This window comes from Anomaloglossus baeobatrachus, chromosome 8 (genome assembly GCF_048569485.1).
Source record: "Anomaloglossus baeobatrachus isolate aAnoBae1 chromosome 8, aAnoBae1.hap1, whole genome shotgun sequence".
In the NCBI taxonomy this organism is placed as follows: domain Eukaryota; kingdom Metazoa; phylum Chordata; class Amphibia; order Anura; family Aromobatidae; genus Anomaloglossus; species Anomaloglossus baeobatrachus.
The window spans coordinates 177270226-177290925 of NC_134360.1; the positions used below are offsets into that span (position 1 = coordinate 177270226).

At 50.2% G+C, this 20700-nt stretch overlaps 1 protein-coding gene across 1 annotated transcript in view; it reads left to right on the plus strand.

The window, feature by feature from the left end:
• Positions 1 to 20700, plus strand: part of ITPA (inosine triphosphatase) — a 43875-nt gene that overhangs the window by 13236 nt on the left and 9939 nt on the right. Inside the window, exons 5-7 of the mRNA XM_075320994.1 lie at positions 5157 to 5188; positions 8238 to 8353; positions 8482 to 8558. Coding sequence (XP_075177109.1) covers positions 5157 to 5188; positions 8238 to 8353; positions 8482 to 8558 — 225 coding nt within the window. The remainder of the gene's footprint in view (positions 1 to 5156; positions 5189 to 8237; positions 8354 to 8481; positions 8559 to 20700) is intronic.

Here is a 20700-nt window from a genome sequence, read left to right on the forward strand (position 1 = left end):
GACCCACCGGCGATACGGCTGGGGCACCACCAACTGCTCCACCCCTACGCCCCGTATTTCATCTACCCGGTAGAGTAAATCCTGCTTAAGAGCAAAATGGGGGTATCTTACCTGGGCACCAGGCAGCTGTGCCACCCCGTCAACTACTGTCACCCGACTCCGGGCATGTATTAACGTAGGGTCCTGGAGTTGGGCTGTCCCAAACGTATCCGGGGACGCCTCCAACTCCGGGATGGGCTCGACCGTCTCAGCCTCTCCTGCCAATACCTCTAGGGGCGACCTATCAGGTTCACATCCTGTCCCTATCATGGGGACCCCTACGGCAGGCGTCCCGGATTCAGGATTGTAGGGCTCAGGTCCCGGACTGACCAATATCTGAGAGGACTTATGAGGTCCCTTCCATAAAGTCCAAAAATAGGGCAGATCCCTTCCTAGGATCACATCATAGGGAAGAGTATTAATAAGTCCCACCTCATGTTGCACCTGACCGCAAGGTGCTGTGATGGTGACTATCCCCGTGGGATAGTCTCGGCGGTCCCCATGTATGCAAACCACCCCCACGGTACGTCCTGTGGCCTTTACTTTAGCCCTTAGGGTTGAACGCACAAGGGTCACTAAGCTTCCGGAATCCAACAAGCCTGTAACCGGACATCCATTCACCTGAATTTGGCACAAGTGGGGCTCAGTCTCTGGGTAGACCAGGTCAGCGGTACACACCACCTGAGCATACATTGAACCCCGCCGGGTAACCCCACAATCCATGGGCTCCGGGGTGAGTGGACACTGGGCTTCCATATGTCCCACCCGCTGGCACCGCCAACATCTAATAGGGAAGGACACCCCCTTGACGAGTTGTCGTTTAGGGTACGTAGTTTTCCGGACCTCAGGGACGGAGGGTGTGGTTTCAGACGGGACGGTAGCGGACTCCCGCACCGGTGTCAGCGGTGGGTCCTTGGCCCTAGGCTTGGAGGGATCGGACCGACGGGCGGTACGCAAAGTCTCAGTGTCCCGTATCAAGTCCTGCGTAGCCACATGCCGCTCTACCAGGGACACTAATTGGTCCAGGGTACTCGGGTCACCCTGTCCGACCCACCGTTGAACGGTGACGGGTAAAGTGCGCACAAAACGATCCACTACTACCCTTTCCACCATTTGCGCCGGGCTCAGAGTGTCAGGCTGCAACCATTTTTTTACAAGATGCAACAAGTCATAGGCCTGGGAGCGTACGGGTTTGGCTTCCTCAAAGAACCACTGATTTACCCGCTGAGCCCGTACATAGGTATTCACCCCCAATCGAGCCAGTATTTCGGCTTTCAGGGTCAGATAGTCAATGGCGTCCTCGGTACAGAGGTCCAGGTACGCTTTTTGGGGTTCCCCCGTCAGATAGGGCGACAATACCTCAGCCCACTGCGGGGTCGGCAGCTTTTCCCGCTCGGCCACCCGCTCAAACACCGCCAGGAATGCTTCCACATCATCACCCGGGGTCATCTTTTGCAACGCTTGTCTCACCGCTTTCCGGACGCTGCCGTCGTCATCCGGTCCCGGGGTTGTTGCTGCCGGTCTGGCACGGATCGACTTGGCCAGGAGAACCATCTGTTCTTGGTGCCTTTTTTCCTGCAATTGCAAGGCTTGCTGCTGACGTGCATTGGCCTGCTCCATCTGTTCTTGGTGCACTTGCAAGGATTGCTGCTGACGTGCATTGGCCTGATCCATCTGTTCTTGGAATTTTTTTTCCTGCATTTGCAAGGATTGGAGCAGGTGTGCATTGGTCTGTTGCTGCTGTGCATTAGCCTGAGCCAAATGCTTTAGTATGTCCTCCATGGCGTCGCCGGGTTTGGGCTGTAGTATAGCCGCTCGAATCCAGGACATGCGCAGCTGGGTCACCAGGGATGGATGCTACACCTCACCGGCTGTCCTGCCCGCATTCTCCACCATATGTGAGGTAGCGTCGTCGGCTGCGCTGCAGAAGACACGGGATCCAGGCACCAAGGTTCACAGCACACGGTTTATTCCAAAGAAAAAGTTCACAATAGTACATAGGTGCCTTTCCGGCAGAGAACTCAGGGAGATGTGATCACCCCCTCACACCCGGCACACCTGCCCTTGTTCCTGAATCTATTTATCCCTCCCTTCAGCCTGTAGGGAAAACAGCATTAACCCTATAGTGGATTATCATGGAGTGAGCACAACCGGGGCGAGACATACCGGCCGTCATAGATAACCCCGGTCACAGTCTCACAATATATATATATATATATATATATATATATATATATATATATATATATATATATATATATATATATATATATATATATATATATATATATATATATATATAATTGCCTTATTCTGTCTGTCTATCTGTCTGTCTGTCATGCTCCGAAATTGTGTCCTTACGGTGACACAAAGCTGATTGGCCGCTGGGCTCGCCATGGCCCCGCCCCCCCCACACGGATTGGCCTCTCGCCCCGGCTCTCTGCAGGCCCTGCCCCCCTCACGCAATCCACGCTCGCTCTGGCCCAACTGACACGGAGCCCCGATTCCCAGGTGAGTACACACACACACACACATCAGATCACACTCACTCTCACACACACCTCACACATCACAACATGCTGGGATATCGCTTGCTTCTACACCGGCTCCGTCAGGATCCCAGCAGCGCCAGACATAACCTTGCGATGCTGGGATCTTCACGGAGGCCGTGAAAGCTGGTAACCATTATACACATCGGGTAACTAAGGTCCCTTAGTTACCCGATGTGTATCATAGTTAACAGTGTACAGCGGCTCACACTCACTCTCACACACACCTCACACACACATCACACACACATCACATCGCATCCACACATCAAGGTCCTGCAGCGCCGGAAAATACAGACACATAACAGCACACACACATAACAGCACACACATACACACACACACAAATCAGATCACACTCACACACACACACATCACATCGCATCCACATACTCACAACATCCTGGGATATCGCTTGCTTCTCGGCCTCGATACTGTGCTGTTGTGATCTTCCAGGACCTGCCGGAGGATCACATGGCCAGAAGCATGTGATATCCCCGGATGTTGTGAGTATAAGCGCGTATGTGCGATATCGTCAGTGTCTGTGTGTGTGAGTGGATGCGATCGGGTGTGTGTGAGTGGATGCGATCGGGTGTGTGTGAGTGGATGCGATCGGGTGTGTGTGAGTGGATGCGATCGGGTGTGTGTGAGTGGATGCGATCGGGTGTGTGTGAGTGGATGCGATCGGGTGTGTGAGTGTCGGCAGAGGAGCACGGCGTGCTGGAGGAGGCTGGGAGCAGAGAGGCTGATCATGGGGAAGGCTGGGAGGAGAGAGGCTGATGGTGGGGGAGGCTGGGACGAGGGAGGCTGATGCTGGTGGAGGCTGATGCTTGGGGAGGCTGGGAGCGGAAGGCTGATGCTGAGGGAGGCTGGGAGAGGGAGGCTGGGAGGAAGGAGGCTGGGAGGAGAGAGGCTGATCCTGGGGAAGGCTGGGAAGGGGAGGCTGATGCTGGGGGAGGCTGGAAGGAGAGAGGCTGGAAGGAGAGAGGCTGATGCATGGGGAGGCTGATGCTGGGGGAGGCTGGAAGGAGAGAGGCTAATGCTGGTGGAGGCTGATGCTTGGGGAGGCTGATGCTGGGGGAGACTGGGAGGGGAAGGCTGATGCTGAGGGAGGCTGGGAGGAAGGAGGCTGGGAGGAGAGAGGCTGATCCTGGGGAAGACTGGGAACGGGAGGCTGATGCTGAGGGAGGCTGGAAGGAGAGAGGCTGATGCTGGGGGAGGCTGGAAGGAGAGAGGCTGATGCTGGTGGAGGCTGATGCTTGGGGAGGCTGATGCTGGGGGAGACTGGGAGCGGAAGGCTGATGCTGAGGGAGGCTGGGAGAGGGAGGCTGGGAGGAAGGAGGCTGGGAGGAGAGAGGCTGATCCTGGGGAAGGCTGGGAAGGGGAGGCTGATGCTGGGGGAGGCTGGAAGGAGAGAGGCTGATGCTGGTGGAGGCTGATGCATGGGGAGGCTGATGCTGGGGGAGACTGGGAGCAGAAGGCTGATGCTGAGGGAGGCTGGGAGGAAGGAGGCTGGGAGGAGAGAGGCTGATCCTGGGGAAGGCTGGGAAGGGGAGGCTGATGCTGAGGGAAGCTGGAAGGAGAGAGGCTGATGCTGGGGGAGGCTGGAAGGAGAGAGGCTGAGGCTGGGAGGAGAGAGGCTGATGCTGGGGAAGGCTGATGCTGAGGGAGGCTGGGAGGGGAAAGCTGATGCTGGGGAAGGCTGGGAGGACGGAGGCTGGGAGGAGAGAGGCTGATCCTGGGAAGGCTGGGAGAGGGAGGCTGATGCTAGAGGAGGCTGGAAGGAGAGAGGCTGATGCTGGCGGAGGCTGATGCTGGGGAGGCTGGGAGAGGGAGGCTGATGCTGAGGGAGGCTGGGAGGAGGGAGGCTGGGAGAGGTAGGCTGAGAGAAGAGAGGCTGATGCACACACACACACACACACACACACGCGCGCACTGCACAACACACCACACACACACACACACACTGGGAACCACAAACAACTGCCCTACACAGACACCCACACATACAGACAACGCTGCACACACAGACAACGCTGCACACACAAACACCGCGGCACACACAAATATACGCACATACCGCACAACACACACATTGCTCAAAACATACCTCCCCCCAAAACACACCACACACACACAAACCGCGCAACACACACACAACGCTACAGACACACAGCGCTCCACAAACAACGCAACACACGCAACACACATACAACACCGCTCTCACCCCCCGTCACACCCAGACAACACCCAGAACATGTACAGCGCCTACACAAACACTTGGTAACTACAGACAACAACATCTCTCTATATATATATATATATATATATATATATATATATATATATATATATATATATATATATATATATATATATATATATATATATATATATATATATATAACAAAAATCATACATGAACTACACAATACGTAAATTCTAGAATACCCGATGCGTAGAATCGGGCCACCTTCTAGTATATATATATATATATATATATATATATATATATATAAAACAACTAATGGGAGGTTGTTTTTTTTTTTGTTGTTGTTTGTTTTGCAGAAAATGGTTCCTTGAGAAGTTAAAACCTGAAGGTATGTTTTGCTGTAAACTTCCCCTCATTTAAGGGCCTTGTTAACCCTAGAACGTGCAACCATAGAAATCTACACTTTCACATACCTGGGGCCTTTTAGGCCTGTGTGCAAATAACATGGAGTAACTCAAATAGAAATACTTTTCAAAGTTTATTTGAGATGTGAATATTTCAAAACATTAAGTTAACAAGTAATTTTGCAGAAAAAAAGAAAACAAGTAACTAGCAGGCCTGCGAGGCCCCAGGTATGCGTTCTAGGGTTAAGGATTATAAAAACATGGCTGCTTTCTCCTGCGTGAAAACTGTCCTTGGGTTGTGTCTGGTACTGCAGCTCAGCATTACTGAAACGTGTGCGACTGAGCTGCAGTACCAGACACAACTTTTTTTGATCAAAAAACAGTGTTTACTAAGTACCCTATGTTTATATGCACTATGCTTTTATTTAGTTACAGCAGGGTATGTTTTCACCATTTTTTTCCTTGGTTTCTCTCAGACACAACTTGTAGACAAATGTCACCTTATTTAAAAAAAAAAAAAAAAAAAAGCCAGTCTTGCATTCTGCTGATTGACCACTAGTGGCTGCTGTTTTATATTTTGGGAAATGATGCCACACCTTCAGTTCTTACCACTGGAGGCCATTACCAACACCGATCCCAAGATCTGGGCCCATGGAAATGGAGCGATAGCCTTTCCTGCGCACTGTCACTCCATTCATTCTTAATGGGACCATCAGAGATTGACAATTGCTACACTGCTGATCTTTGGCACTCTGTTAAGAATGAATGTAAGATCAGTGTGCATGATCGACCTCTGCTCCATTCACTCTGGGGTCTTCACATCAGGATATGTGAAGGTCTCAGCGACTGGATGCCCAGCAATCGGTAAATAGTTCCGTCTACCATGGATAGAACTCCTAAACTTGAGAATACCCCTTTAATGATATGGCCAATAATGTCCCTGTGAAAGAAAACTTTCTTCCTGTTTGTGCCTTCTTCAGATTGATTGCAACTCTACAGTTGGACATGCAGATGAGATAAAAATCGGCCAAACATTAGTTCTGTAGACCGTTACCGTGCTTCCCCGAAAATAAGACCTCCCCCAAAAATAAGACCTAGCAGGAATTTTCAGAGATGCTTAAATATAAGACATCCCCTGAAAATAAGACCTAGCCACAATCAATAATGAAGTGTCCATGCAGCGGTAAAAGAGACACTGCAGGACACTTCATTATAGACAGCGGGAACCCTCTAAAGAAAGAGGAGAGAAGACCCCCCCCATCATACTCACCAGACGCCGGAGCAGGTGAGAGCATCAAGGTCCTATGGCGGAACACACAGGCACACACACATCAGATCACACACACACATCAGATCACACACACACACATCAGATCACACACACATCAGATCACACACACACACATCAGATCACACACACACACATCAGATCACACACACACACATCAGATCACACACACACACATCAGATCACACACACACACATCAGATCACACACACACACATCAGATCACACACACACACATCAGATCACACACACACACATCAGATCACACACACACACATCAGATCACACACACACATCAGATCACACACACACATCAGATCACACACACACATCAGATCACACACACACATCAGATCACATCCACGCACATTACAGATCACATCCACACACTCACCACATCCAGCGATATCGCATGCTTCTTGGTGGTGATACTGTGCTGTGCAGTGACCTTCCAGGACCTGCCAGAGGATCACATGGCCGGAAGCACGTGGTATCTCCGGATGTTGTGAGTGTGTGCGCACGATTGTACCGGTATGTGTGATATTGTTAGTGTATGCAATCGGATGTGTGAGTGTCTGCAGGAGGCAAAGGAGGACTCAGCACAGCACAGCACAGCTGCTGGGAGCGATCACCGAAGAGCACAGGGAGGAATGATGTGAAAGCTGTGTGTGTATGCTGTCTGATGTGTGACTGTGTTCTGATGTGTGACTGTGTTCTGATGTGTGAGTGTCGGCCAGACGCAGGAGAGCACAGCTGACAGAGATCACAGGGAGAAGTGATGTGGTATGTGTGTGTGTGTGAGTGAGGTGATCTGATGTATGAGAGTGTCAGTCAGATGTAGGGGAGCACAACTGCTGGGAGATCACAGGGAGGAGTGATGTGGAATCTGATGTGTGTGTCAGTATGAGTATGAGTGAGTGTGATGTGATCTATGCAAGTGTCACCCAGACGCAGGGGAGGCATGCAGCATACCTGCTTGGAGATCACAGGGAGATCTGGGAGCCACACAGACGCCCGGGGCTGGTAAGTATGACGATCCTGGGAGGACGGGGGGTCTGCTTTTTGTGGGGGGTTAACTTACCCCCAACCATGTCTCCGAGAATAAGACACCCCCTGAAAATAAGACCTAATGCTTTTTTCAGGACAAAAAAAATATAAGATGGTGTCTTATTTTCGGGGAAACAGGTTATCTTTCTTAACTCCCCCATACACATGAGAACTTAGCTCACCAAAGCATTTATGTGTGTTCAATGGATAGAGAGGAGAAAGCCACCATTGCCAGACACCTTCACTTGCCAAATCCTTCTGTTTCTCCTGACATTTTTCTAGAACAGTCGGGGTGTGGTAGCTGTTTTTCTCAATATATGTACCGTTATGGAGGACACAAAGCTACAGGAAAGTAATATCATACTGGTCAGTTAAATAAGCAGTTTTCTCCAGAATTCCGGGGTAAAACTGCTTAAAAAGTAGCTTTTTTGCCCTTTATAGGACTGTCCTGGCCAGCTTGGGTAGGACCAGGCATAGCCTAGCGTGCCCAACAAATTCAACATCCGTCATGCCAAAAGTAGCCAAAATTATGACAGAAATGTAGTGAAGTAACATTTCCGATGGTGGCACATGAAAGTTGAAAGATGAACCTAATTCACTAAGGTGGTGCACATCTTACACCAGCGCTCCCTTCATTAAGACTTGTGTACAATATGTGGGAATAATGTATCCCTGTGCTTGCTTTATTTTATCTCCAGGCTTGCATCAGATGTTGGCAGGGTTTGAGGATAAATCTGCATTTGCCCTTTGTACGTTTGCTTATAGCACTGGACACCCAGAAGACCCCGTACTACTGTTCAGAGGGAAAACCATGGTATGTATAACTCGTATTAGGCACACGGAGTAACCACCACCAGTTTCTTCTGTTTTGGGCTATTTGTAGTGTTATTTATAACAGCTGAATTTTATTATTTTTTTTTATGCGCTTGATGTTTATTTCAGGGTAAAATAGTTTCTCCAAGAGGGCCTCGCGACTTTGGGTGGGATCCATGTTTCCAGCCTGATGACTATGAACAAACGTAAGTAAGCTCTGATTCCCCCCCACTCCCTGCTGGTGTGCAGGGCTTTTTTCTTTTTGGCAGGGACAGATAGAGATGAACAGCTGTGAGATATCTCTGTTGTCTGTATTCTCCGGGTTCAGGCTTGGGACCTGTTCGGTCATGCCTCGTTCCGGGTGATCGCTCTGCCTTACGTTAGAGCTATTTTACCCGGAACAACGCCAGTAATAGTTACAGCTCTGCAGAGTATGCTTTTGGTTTTCGTGAGTTGTTCTGATCTTCTCACGTTACCCTCCATCCTTCCCATATTGTCTGTTCTCCCTGTCTCCTTGACCCTCGACCTGTTTTGTGACCCCGGCTCGGCTCTCTCCTCTGTACCTTTGCATCCTCTCGGCTTCCGACCCCGGCTTGTTCTCTGACCACGACTCTGCTCCCCTTTTATACCTGACGCTACTTCCTGACTTACCGACCACTGGCTTGTACGTGACCTCCGCTTCTCTTGCTCCTTTGTACTGACGTGACCTCCCGGCTTCTGACACTCGGCTTGATCGGCTACTCTGCAGACCGTCCCTGCCTTTGTACTAGTGACCCCTATTGGGCAAGTGGCTCACTACACCTAGGAATTCTACACCATTCCAATGTACCTGTACCCCCTGGTGGTGAGCGTCATACTTATAATATCAGACATCAGGTAAGGGTCATAGTCACTAGTTGACATTTCCCTCTCCATCTAATCTATATGAAATGCTTGTACTATGTAACTAGTCTTTAATACTTTGTAACCCATATATGACAGTTAAGAAACCCGGGCTCTACACAAGTCTTCTTTAAAGTTGACATTTGGGTTGAATCTCTTTCCCTGCCATCTGCCAAACCAACAATTAATTAAGATCTTCCTTAATGGTGATTTAGCTCCTGCGGTTATTCAAATGTTTCACTATATTTTGTCATAAACATTCATTAAATAGGACAATCTCTAATATATATATATATCTTGGCATTTTGGAGTGGTATTCTAGATAGAAGGCCTTCTAGAGCAGCGGGGGTTCTGACCGCTGAGGCCCCTACAGCCAACAGAATGGAGCACTTTCTTGTTAACTACATTAAGGGGCACAATAGATTTAGGCCTTGCCATTAGGAGGAGGACAATCGATGGGCTGTACCCTCTCCCCAGACACAAGGCTGCTCAATTGTAGCCCTAGTGTCCGCAGGAGGCAAAATCATCTGTATCAGGTCTGCGCCTTTTACCTTTTTTTTTTACTCTCATCTTCACGGGTAGAGCTGCTCTATTTCATATTTGTACTCAAACCACAAAGATGGCTGCAGTCTTTTGGGTTGTCGGACACTGGCTTCCTTCTCCCAGCTGCCACCTGGACCTCGGTATGCCCCTTCACGAAGCTTCTCAAGAATCTCAGCATGGTCTCTGCTGATTCCAGCTTGTGACGTAAGGTGGTCGGCGGTCCTGGAGTTTGCTGCAGCTACTCTAAGACGTCCCACTGTTCTGTTTATTTGATTCAAATGATGCCATTAATTTCCACATCGCTTTATAGATATCATTATCATCATCATCATCATCAGCCACCATCCACCATCCATCATCCACCACCACCAAATTCCCTATCAGTTTATCCATGGAGTGTGAGAGGAAACCGGAGAACCCAGATGTTATCTTTGCGGGACTTGAACCCAGGACTACAGCTCTGTAACGCATAAGAAGAGAGTACTACCTTTTCTTATGTGTTCTCCTTCCTTGGTCAGTTCATGTTGTGTTTGGACTTCATTCTTTTCTCTGGGGTCAGGACATATTGGTACCTGGTTGGTTCTTCTTAGGGTATGTGCCCATTATTAGTGTTCAGTGTTTTGGACACCGCATGTTTCAACTGCGTCTAAAACGCTGCGATGCACAGTGGATGGGATTTCTAGAAATCTGATGCCCATTGTGCGTGTACGGCCCTCAGCGTAAACTGACCTGCGGTGCAGCTTCCCGAGCCACAGCATGTCAATTCGTTGCTGCGGAGCCACAAGTGTCCTGCACAGGTAGAAAAGAAGAAAGGGATGCAACTGCCTGAGCCCGGATCATAGGCATGAGCAGCTGTGGTCTCCTTCGGAGGAGACTCGGGGGGGCCCCACAGGTCAGGACCCACTGCATCCAGGTCGCCGCGGATCCTGATTGTGGGCACATACTTAGTTGTTTTTGCTCTCTCTTGGCACAAATCTATTGTCTGAGGAGAGGGTACAGACACCACTTTTTTACTATCTTGAATTAACCCCTGAGTGTCAGAGCTTTTATCCATGCATTTGTGTCCTCCAATATATTTATTGAAAAAGGGATTTTACTTTAAGTGCAATATTAAATTGCTGTCCTCATTCTGAACGGAGCAGGAGTCTGCACTCTCGATCACTGATCCATTCATTATCCATGGGACGGCAGGAGATATCGGAGCACTGTGTTTGAATGTCGAGTGACCCCCGTCTGTTCTATTCAGAACGGGGCCAAAAGTGCCCTCTCCTGGAAATCCGCACCTCCCACTGATCAAGACGTTACCACTTATACAACGGATAGGCGATAACTTCTTGTAAACAGATTACCGAGCACAGTACTTTATCTAGTTGTACAATGCTGAAACTCTCAGTGGCATGCAATATGTAGTATGGCCACAAGATGTCAAACTTATATTACATGTCCTGCACAAAACTGATTTTGTGTATATATCTTTATTAAATCGAACCAACCACCAGGATTCGGCTATATGAAGTAAAGGCAGTGCCATATAGTCAGTAAGATGCTGAATCCAGGCATACCTGTTGTAGAAAGATCGGATGCTTGGTTGCAGAAATCTCTTTGATCAAAGTTTTAGAAATGGACTGCCCTTTGACTGACGGGTGCAACGGGGGGCATACTTAGAGACAGGGTGGCAATGCCTTTACTTCATATTACAAAAACCTGGTGGTTGGTCCTCTTTTAAGGGATTTTTAGAATAAATGGGAAGGGGAAAAGAATAAAGTATGACAACATGTGGGATCAGCTCTAAACAGAAGACTCAAGAAAGATCCAGGGAAAGGTGGAAGGGCAGGGAGAAGGAGGAAAAGGGGTAGGCAAAGGAGTAAAGGAAGAGGAACCGAAAAGGGCGAGGGGAAAAGATAGGAAAAGAGGTGACATATAAAAGGCAAGTTGAGAGGGGCAAGACAAAGGTCATCATATCTTTTAAAACCATGGGAAGAACCATTTCAAACACTATATAATAATAATATTTATACACTTGTATAGCGCTATTAATTCCATAGCGCTTTACATACATCATCAACACTGTCCCCATTGGGGCTCACAATCTATATTCCCTAGCTGTATGTCTTTGGAGTGTGATCCGGAGAACCTGCAGGAAATCCACACAAACACCAGGGAGAACATACAAATCCTTGCAGATGTTGTCCTTGGTGGGATTTGAACCCACGACCCCAGCGCTGCAAGACTGCAGTGCTAACCACTGAGCCACTGTGCTGCTCATAATAATAAAGGATTGTAAGAAACCCTGGCTGTAAGAAAAAAAAAACCAAAACCTCATGTAAGAAGCCTAATTCTGCTTGAGGGATAGATTGTGTTCCAAGAGGACCATCAAGAATAAAAAAAAAAAAATCAAGTATTGTTTCTCAGGGCAAAAGATGGTTCTAAAGAATTGTGAGTGTATATGTTAGCCATAACATCTGAAAGGGAAGGCTCGTCTATAGATTTCTACTTTCATGCAATAAGAGATTTTATAATTGCGAATATGTGTAAGGAAATGTATGTACGTAATTTCCTTGGGGAGCTATTGTGTACCAAGAGAGAGGGGAGGTAGATAAGAAAGAATTTTTATCGGTGAGTTATTGATTGATTTTATTCAACAATAATTACAATAACTGTTCAAAGAGGGGTTATTTTTGGACATGCCCAAAAATTATGTAAGAGATTGCCTCTGTGTCCGCACTTCCTCAGGAATACATCAGATTAGTCTCCGAAAAATCCTTCCAGTCCGACTGGAGTAAAAAACCATTGGGTTAAAAACTTCAAATCATTTTCATGCAAATTAGCGTTAACATTTGATTTATACATTTAATATATCATAGTTACATAGTTATTTAGGTTGAAAAGAAGACCTTGGTGCATCTCGTTCAACCTTCCTCCACCAATTCTACATTTTATCTCTAAGGCTAAGTTCACATTTCCGCTAAAATCTATCAGTCACAATCCGCTGCTCTTGTAAACAGCGGAATCCGTTTAGCGGATTCCGCTGCTCCCATAGACTTGTATGAGCAGCGGATTGTGACTGATGATGCTGCGTTGCACCCTCCACCCGACTGATCAGTCGTGGAACGACTGACCGCCGGGCGGGAGGAACGCAGCATGTAACGTTTTTTGAGCAGCGAGATCCGTCGGATTTCGCTGCGCATGCTCTCTGGCTCCCTGCACACGTCACCAGCTTTGGTTGGTTACCCGATATTTACCCTGGTTACGGTGCAAGGAGCCAGCGCTAAGCGGTGTAGGCCCGTAACCAAGGTAAATATCGGGTAACCAAGGTAAACATCGGGTGCTTTGCTGTTACCCGATATTTAGGCTGGTTACGTGTGCAGGGAGGCCGACAATTCCCCGCTCGGCCCCGCCCCCTCCCGCACTCCGCACATGTATGTACACACACACACATACACACACACACCTGTCCCCAGCCATGCAGACAAGCACTGACACCCTCGTCTGGCCCCGCCCCCTGCTCGGCTCCGCCCCCTCCCGCACTTTGCATGTGCACACACACACATACATACATACATACATGCACATACACACATTCACTCACACATACACTCACCTGTCCCCAGCCATGCAGACCGCAGCACTTCTACTGACATCCTCAGCGCCTGGCCCCGCCCCCCCGCTCGGCTCCGCCCCCTCCCGCACTTTGCATGTGCACACACATACATACATACATACATACATACATACATACATACATACATACATACATACATACATACATGCACATACACACACACACTCACTCACTCACAGATACACTCACCTGTCCCCAGCCATGCAGACCGCAGCACTTCCACTGACATCCTCAGCGCCTGGCCCCGCCCCCCGCTCGGCTCTGCCCCAGAACTCCGCCCCCCGCACACAACGGAATCCGACAAAGAATTCTGTTCTTTGTCATCCGTTGTACAGCGTTGAACAGCGCATCAGTCACATGCGTCAAGCGACGCATGTGACTGATACAAATCAACGGAAATGTGAACTTAGCCTTAGTCACTTATAACCAACAATGTTGTGTGTACTGAGGAAATCGTCCAGCTCTTTTTTAAAAGCTGTTATAGTATCTGCCATTACTACCTCTTGTGGTAGGGCATTCCACAGTCTGACCGCTCTAACTGTAAAGAACCCTTTCCTATTTAGCTGTCGGAATCGCTTTTCTTACACTCGCAGTGAGTGCCCCTGGTCCTTAGTATTGTCTTTGGAACAAACAAGTCATGTGCCACTCCTTTATATTGACCACACATGTATTTATACACATAAAAGATCTCCTCTGAGACGTCTTTTTTTCTAAGCTAATTCCACTTTATTCCATTTTACTAATGCAAAAGACATATTTTAAATCCTTTTCCTATTTTGACATAGTTTGACTTTTCAGTATTTGCATCGGAATTAAATAAAGCATTATATCCATTTTTTGTATTCTATATAAGGTTGTTTGTGACATACTTTTAGAGACTCATAGTTTTCAGGAGAGCTAGCGGAAGAGATGATTAATTCCTTATATATTTCCAGAGGTTTAGAAGATTGTAAAATTCCTCATCCGTTAGTTTTCCACTTATAAATGTTCTTATAACCTGACAATAGTATCTGATTTGGGATCTATAATCCGAGAAAAACAGTTTAGAATTCCAAGGTTTTTCCATTTCTCAATAGAAAATTAGGTAAAGCTGCTTGAAGTATGGTGATTTAAAAGTTTCTCCAAAGAATAGTTCTTCTTATAAGTTTTAGTTATCTTTTGAATTTTTTATGCATAATTAAAGTTGATTTTATCAATGGGTGTGTAAAGCTGCGTCCCTGCACTCCTTGCTCTCCTGTGCTGCAGACGCGCTGTCGCTCATCGCCGTGGCCGGCTCCTTCCACGTTACCCGGCCCGGCGTCCCTGCTTTCCTCCACATGTGTTCCTCCTCCTCCCAGGGCCTGTGCGGACACAGGGCCTCAGGGAGTGCTCCTAGGGCACACACCGCTGCCCTTCTCTTTAAAGGGCCAGTGCGCCACTCCTAGGAAGTGCCTCTCAGAATATCGCTGAGAGGCACTGGGTATTTAAGGCACGCTCCCACTAAGGGAGGTGCATGTTCAACATCCTAAGTTTTGTCAATGTATTCTGTCTACTTAACTGTCAGATAACCCGCCCGTCCTGTAACTAGCTATCAGCCTGTCCTGCCCTGTTGGCACATGGTTCCAGTCCTGTCCTGGTCGTACCTGGTTACCAGCCCGTCCTGCCCTGTTGGTACCTGGTTCCAGTTCTGTCCTGTCCATACCTTTCTACTAACCCAGCTGGCACCGGGTTCCAGTCCTGTCTGTCCGTCCCTGGCTACCAGCATATCCTGCCCTGTTGGCACCTGGTTCCAGTCCTGTCCTGTCCATACCTTTCTACCAGCCCAGCTGGCACCGGGTTCCAGTCCTGTCTGTCGGTATCTGGCTACCAGCCTGTCCTGCCTTGTTGGCACCTAGTTCCAGTCCTCTCCTGTCCATACCTTTTTTGTACCAGCCCATCCTGCCCTGTTGGCACCTGGTTCCAGTCCTGTCCTGTCCGTACCTGCTACCAGCCCGTCCTGTCCTGTTGGTACCTGCTACCTGTCCGTCGTAACCTGTTGGTACTAGTGACTGTGTCCGTCCTGGCCATTACATCTGCTTCAGCCGTTCCGGTGGTCCCAGCCTTGCCTGTCCGTTCTGCCTGTACCTGGGTATCGTTCTGTCCTGGCCTGTTGATACCTGAAACCTGTCCTGCCTGCCCTGTTGGTACTATAGACTCTCCCTGTCTGTCCTGTCCTTTTGGTCCTAGAGACTCTACCTGTCCTCCCTGCCCTGGGAATCAGCTGCCACAATCCTGGTCTTCACCCCATGAAAAGGGTAGCCCAGGGTTCTCCTGTGATCCAGTGAGTCCACTCTTGCTTGCTGCACTACCATCTCCGGTGGCGAGCATTACAGGGTGCTAAGGGAAGGGATGGGTCTAAGTATGAAAGAATATAAAATCTGTGTGTTTTGGACACTTTTGTCTTGTAGGCTCTCAGTATGAGACCTCTTCACACTTGTGTATTCTGGTCAGTAATCTGCATCAGGAAATCGAAGTCAAAACCAGGATTTGTTTTAAAACATGGAAGATCCTCCTAGTTTTGACTGATGCAAAACACTAACGGAAATCCACATATGTAAATGAGGTTTAAAGTTCAGCTAATATTCAATATAGTTTTCATTGAATAAAACAGGGCTAATATTACAATTGGTGTGAATCGATTCACAGGACACGATCCATCAGCCACGTAATCTGTGGCCACTGGATGTGAGACCTGCAAAGCCGCCTCTTATATGAGGACATCCTTTTCTTGGTGACTGGCGCAGCGTCGGGTCACAATGATGACATCGCGCCAGTTTAGCAAATCACAAGAGCAACGGATATCTATATATATAATTGCCTTATTCTGTCTGTCTGTCTGTCTGTCTGTCTGTCATGCTTCAAAATTGTGTCCTTCCGGTGACATTGTGTCCTTACGGTGACACAAAGCTGATTGGCCGCTGGGCTCGCCATGGCCCCGCCCCCCCACACCGATTGGCCGCTCGCCCAGGCTCCGCCCCCCCCCAGATTGGCCTCTCACCCCGGCACCCTGCAGGCATTGGCAACTCGGCCACGCCACGCCCCTCCCCCCCTCACGCAATGGACGTTAGCTCTGCCCCGCCCCCCCCCCGCGCATTCCCCGAACTGACACGGTCACGGCTCCCAGGTGAGTACTGTACAACCCCCCCCAACGGGAGCCCACATCAGCGTACGCCGCCAACCCAGCCGACACTTACCCTCGCATTGCTGGCCTTGCCGCCGTATGCTGGTGTGGGCTCCCGTGCGAGTGGGGGACGTGATGCGCTGGTAACCATGCTAGCATAGTTACCAGCACATCAAGGTCCTGCAGCGGCGGAAGATCCACACGCACACACATAACAGCACACACACACACACATACACACACATCAGATCACACTCACTCTCACAAACACCTCACACACACATCGCATCCACACACTCACAGCTTCCGGCAATATCGCTTGCTTCTCGGCCTCGATACTGTGCTGTTGTGACCTTCCAGGACCTGCCGGAGGATCACATGGCCAGAAGCATGTGGTATCTCCGGATGTTGTGAGTATGAGCGCGTATGTGCAATATAGTCAATGTGTGTGTGTGTGTGAGTGTATGCGATCAGGTGTGTGTCGGTGTGTGTGAGTGTATGCGATCGGATCTGTGAGTGTCGGCAGAGGAGCATGGCGTGCTGGAGGAGGCTGGGAGGAGAGAGGCTGATCCTGGGGAAGGCTGGGATGGGGAGGCTGATGCTGGGGACAGAGAGGCTGATGCTGGGATGAGAGAGGCTGATGCTGGGATGAGAGAGGCTGATGCTGGGATGAGAGAGGCTGATGCTGGGATGAGAGAGGCTGATGCTGGGATGAGAGAGGCTGATGCTGGGATGAGAGAGGCTGATGCTGGGATGAGAGAGGCTGATGCTGGGGACAGAGAGGCTGATGCTGGGGACAGAGAGGCTGATGCTGGGGACAGAGAGGCTGATGCTGGGGACAGAGAGGCTGATGCTGGGGACAGAGAGGCTGATGCTGGGGGGAGAGAGGCTGATGCTGGGAGGAGAGAGGCTGATGCTGCGGGTAGAGAGGCTGATGCTGGCGCAGCATGGCGGATGGAGCACGTTTGGGAGTGCGCAGCATGGCGGATGGAGCACGTTTGGGAGTGCGCAGCATGGCGGATGGAGCACGTTTGGGAGTGCGCAGCATGGCGGATGGAGCACGTTTGGGAGTGCGCAGCATGGCGGATGGAGCACGTTTGGGAGTGCGCAGCATGGCGGATGGAGCACGATGGGGAGTGCGGAGTATGGCGGATGGAGCACGTTTGGGAGTGCGCAACATGGCGGATGGAGCACGTTTGGGAGTGCGCAGCATGGCGGATGGAGCACGTTTGGGAGTGCGCAGCATGGCGGATGGAGCACGTTTGGGAGTGCGCAGCATGGGGGATGGAGCACGTTTGGGAGTGCGCAGCATGGCGGATGGAGCACGTTTGGGAGTGCGCAGCATGGCGGATGGAGCACGTTTGGGAGTGCGCAGCATGGCGGATGGAGCACGTTTGGGAGTGCGCAGCATGGCGGATGGAGCACGTTTGGGAGTGCGCAGCATGGCGGATGGAGCACGTTTGGGAGTGCGCAGCATGGCGGATGGAGCACGATGGGGAGTGCGGAGTATGGCGGATGGAGCACGTTTGGGAGTGCGCAACATGGCGGATGGAGCACGTTTGGGAGTGCGCAGCATGGCGGATGGAGCACGTTTGGGAGTGCGCAGCATGGCGGATGGAGCACGTTTGGGAGTGCGCAGCATGGGGGATGGAGCACGTTTGGGAGTGCGCAGCATGGCGGATGGAGCACGTTTGGGAGTGCGCAGCATGGGGGATGGAGCACGATGGGGAGTGCGCAGCATGGGGGATGGAGCACGATGGGGAGTGCGCTGCATGGCGGATGGAGCACGTTTACGAGTGCGCAGGATGGGAGATGGAGCACGATGGGGGGTGCGCAGCATAGGGGATAGAGCACGATGGGAAGTGCACACCTCCCCCCAACACACACACGCGCGCACTGCACAACACACCACACACACACACTGGGAACCACAAACAACTGCCCTACACAGACACCCACACACAGACAACGCTGCACACACAAATATACGCACATACCGCACAACACACACATTGCACAAAACATACCTCCCCCCAAAACACACCACACACACACACAAACCGTGCAACACACACACAACGCTACAGACACACAGCGCTCCACAAACAACGCAACACACAAACAACACCGCTCTCACCCCCCGCCACACCCAGACAACACCCAGAACATATACAGCGCCCTACACAAACACTTGGTAACTACACACAACAACATCTATAATATATATATATATATATATATATATATATATATATATATATATATATATATATATATATATATATATATATATATATATATATATATATATATATATATATATATATATATATATATATATATATATATAACAAAAATCATACATGAACTACACAATACGTAAATTCTAGTATACCCGATGCGTAGAATCGGGCCACGTTCTAGTGTATATATATATTTGCCTTATTCTGTCTGTCTGTCATGCTCCAAAATTGTGTCCTTACGGTGACACAAAGCTGATTGGCCGCTGGGCTCGCCATGCCATGGCCCCGCCCACCCACACGGATTGGCCTCTCGCCCCGGCTCTCTGCAGGTCCCGCCCCCCTCATGCAATGCACGCTCGCTCTGGCCCAACTGACACGGAGCTCCGATTCCCAGGTGAGTACACACACACACATCAGATCACACTCACTCTCGCACACACCTCACACATCACATCCACACACTCACAACATCCTGGGATATCGCTTGCTTCTACACCGGCTCCGTCACGTTCCCAGCAGCGCCAGACATAACCTTGCGATGCTGGGATCTTGACGGAGGCCGTGAACGCTGGTAACCATTATACACATCGGGTAACTAAGGTCCCTTGGTTACCCGATGTGTATCATAGTTACCAGTGTACACCGGCTCACACTCACTCTCACACACACCTCACACATACATCACATCGCATCCACACACTCACAGCATCCGGCGATATCGCTTGCTTCTCGGCCTCGATACTGTGCTGTTGTGACCTTCCAGGACCTGCCGGAGGATCACATGGCCAGAAGCATGTGGTATCTTCGGATGTTGTGAGTATGAGCGCGTATGTGCAACATCGTCAATGTGTGTGTGCGTGAGTGTATGCGATCGGGTGTGTGTGGGTGTGTGTGAGTGTATGCGATCGGATCTGTGAGTGTCGGCAGAGGAGCATGGCGTGCTGGAGGAGGCTGGGAGGAGAGAGGCTGATCCTGGGGAAGGCTGGGATGGAGAGCCTGAGAGAAGAGAGGCTGATGCTGGGGACAGAGAGGCTGATCCTGGGGAAGGCTGGGATGGAGAGGCTGATGCTGGGATGAAAGAGGCTGATGCTGGGGACAGAGAGGCTGATGCTGGGGACAGAGAGGCTGATGCTGGGATGAGAGAGGCTGATGCTGGGATGAGAGAGGCTGATGCTGGGATGAGAGAGGCTGATGCTGGGATGAGAGAGGCTGATGCTGGGATGAGAGAGGCTGATGCTGGGATGAGAGAGGCTGATGCTGGGGACAGAGAGGCTGATGCTGGGGACAGAGAGGCTGATGCTGGGGACAGAGAGGCTGATGCTGGGGACAGAGAGGCTGATGCTGGGGACAGAGAGGCTGATGCTGGGGACAGAGAGGCTGATGCTGGGGACAGAGAGGCTGATGCTGGGGACAGAGAGGCTGATGCTGGGGACAGAGAGGCTGATGCTGGGGATAGAGAGGCTGATGCTGCAGGGAGAGAGGCTGATGCTGGGAGGAGAGAGGCTGATGCTGCGGGCAGAGAGGCTGATGCTGCATGGCGGATGGAGCACGTTTGGGAGTGCGCAGCATGGCGGATGGAGCACGATGGGGAGTGCTCTGCATGGCGGATGGAGCACGTTTGGGAGTGCGCAGGATGGGAGATGGAGCACGATGGGGGGTGCGCAGCATAGGGGATGGAGCACGATGGGGAGTGCGCTGCATGGGGGATGGAGCACGATGGGGAGTGCGCTGCATGGGGGATGGAGCACGATGGGAAGTGCACACCTCCCCCCAACACACACACACACACACACACGCGCGCGCGCGCACTGCACAACACACCACACACACACACACTGGGAACCACAAACAACTGCCCTACACAGACACCCACACACAGACAACGCTGCACACACAAATATACGCACATACCGCACAAC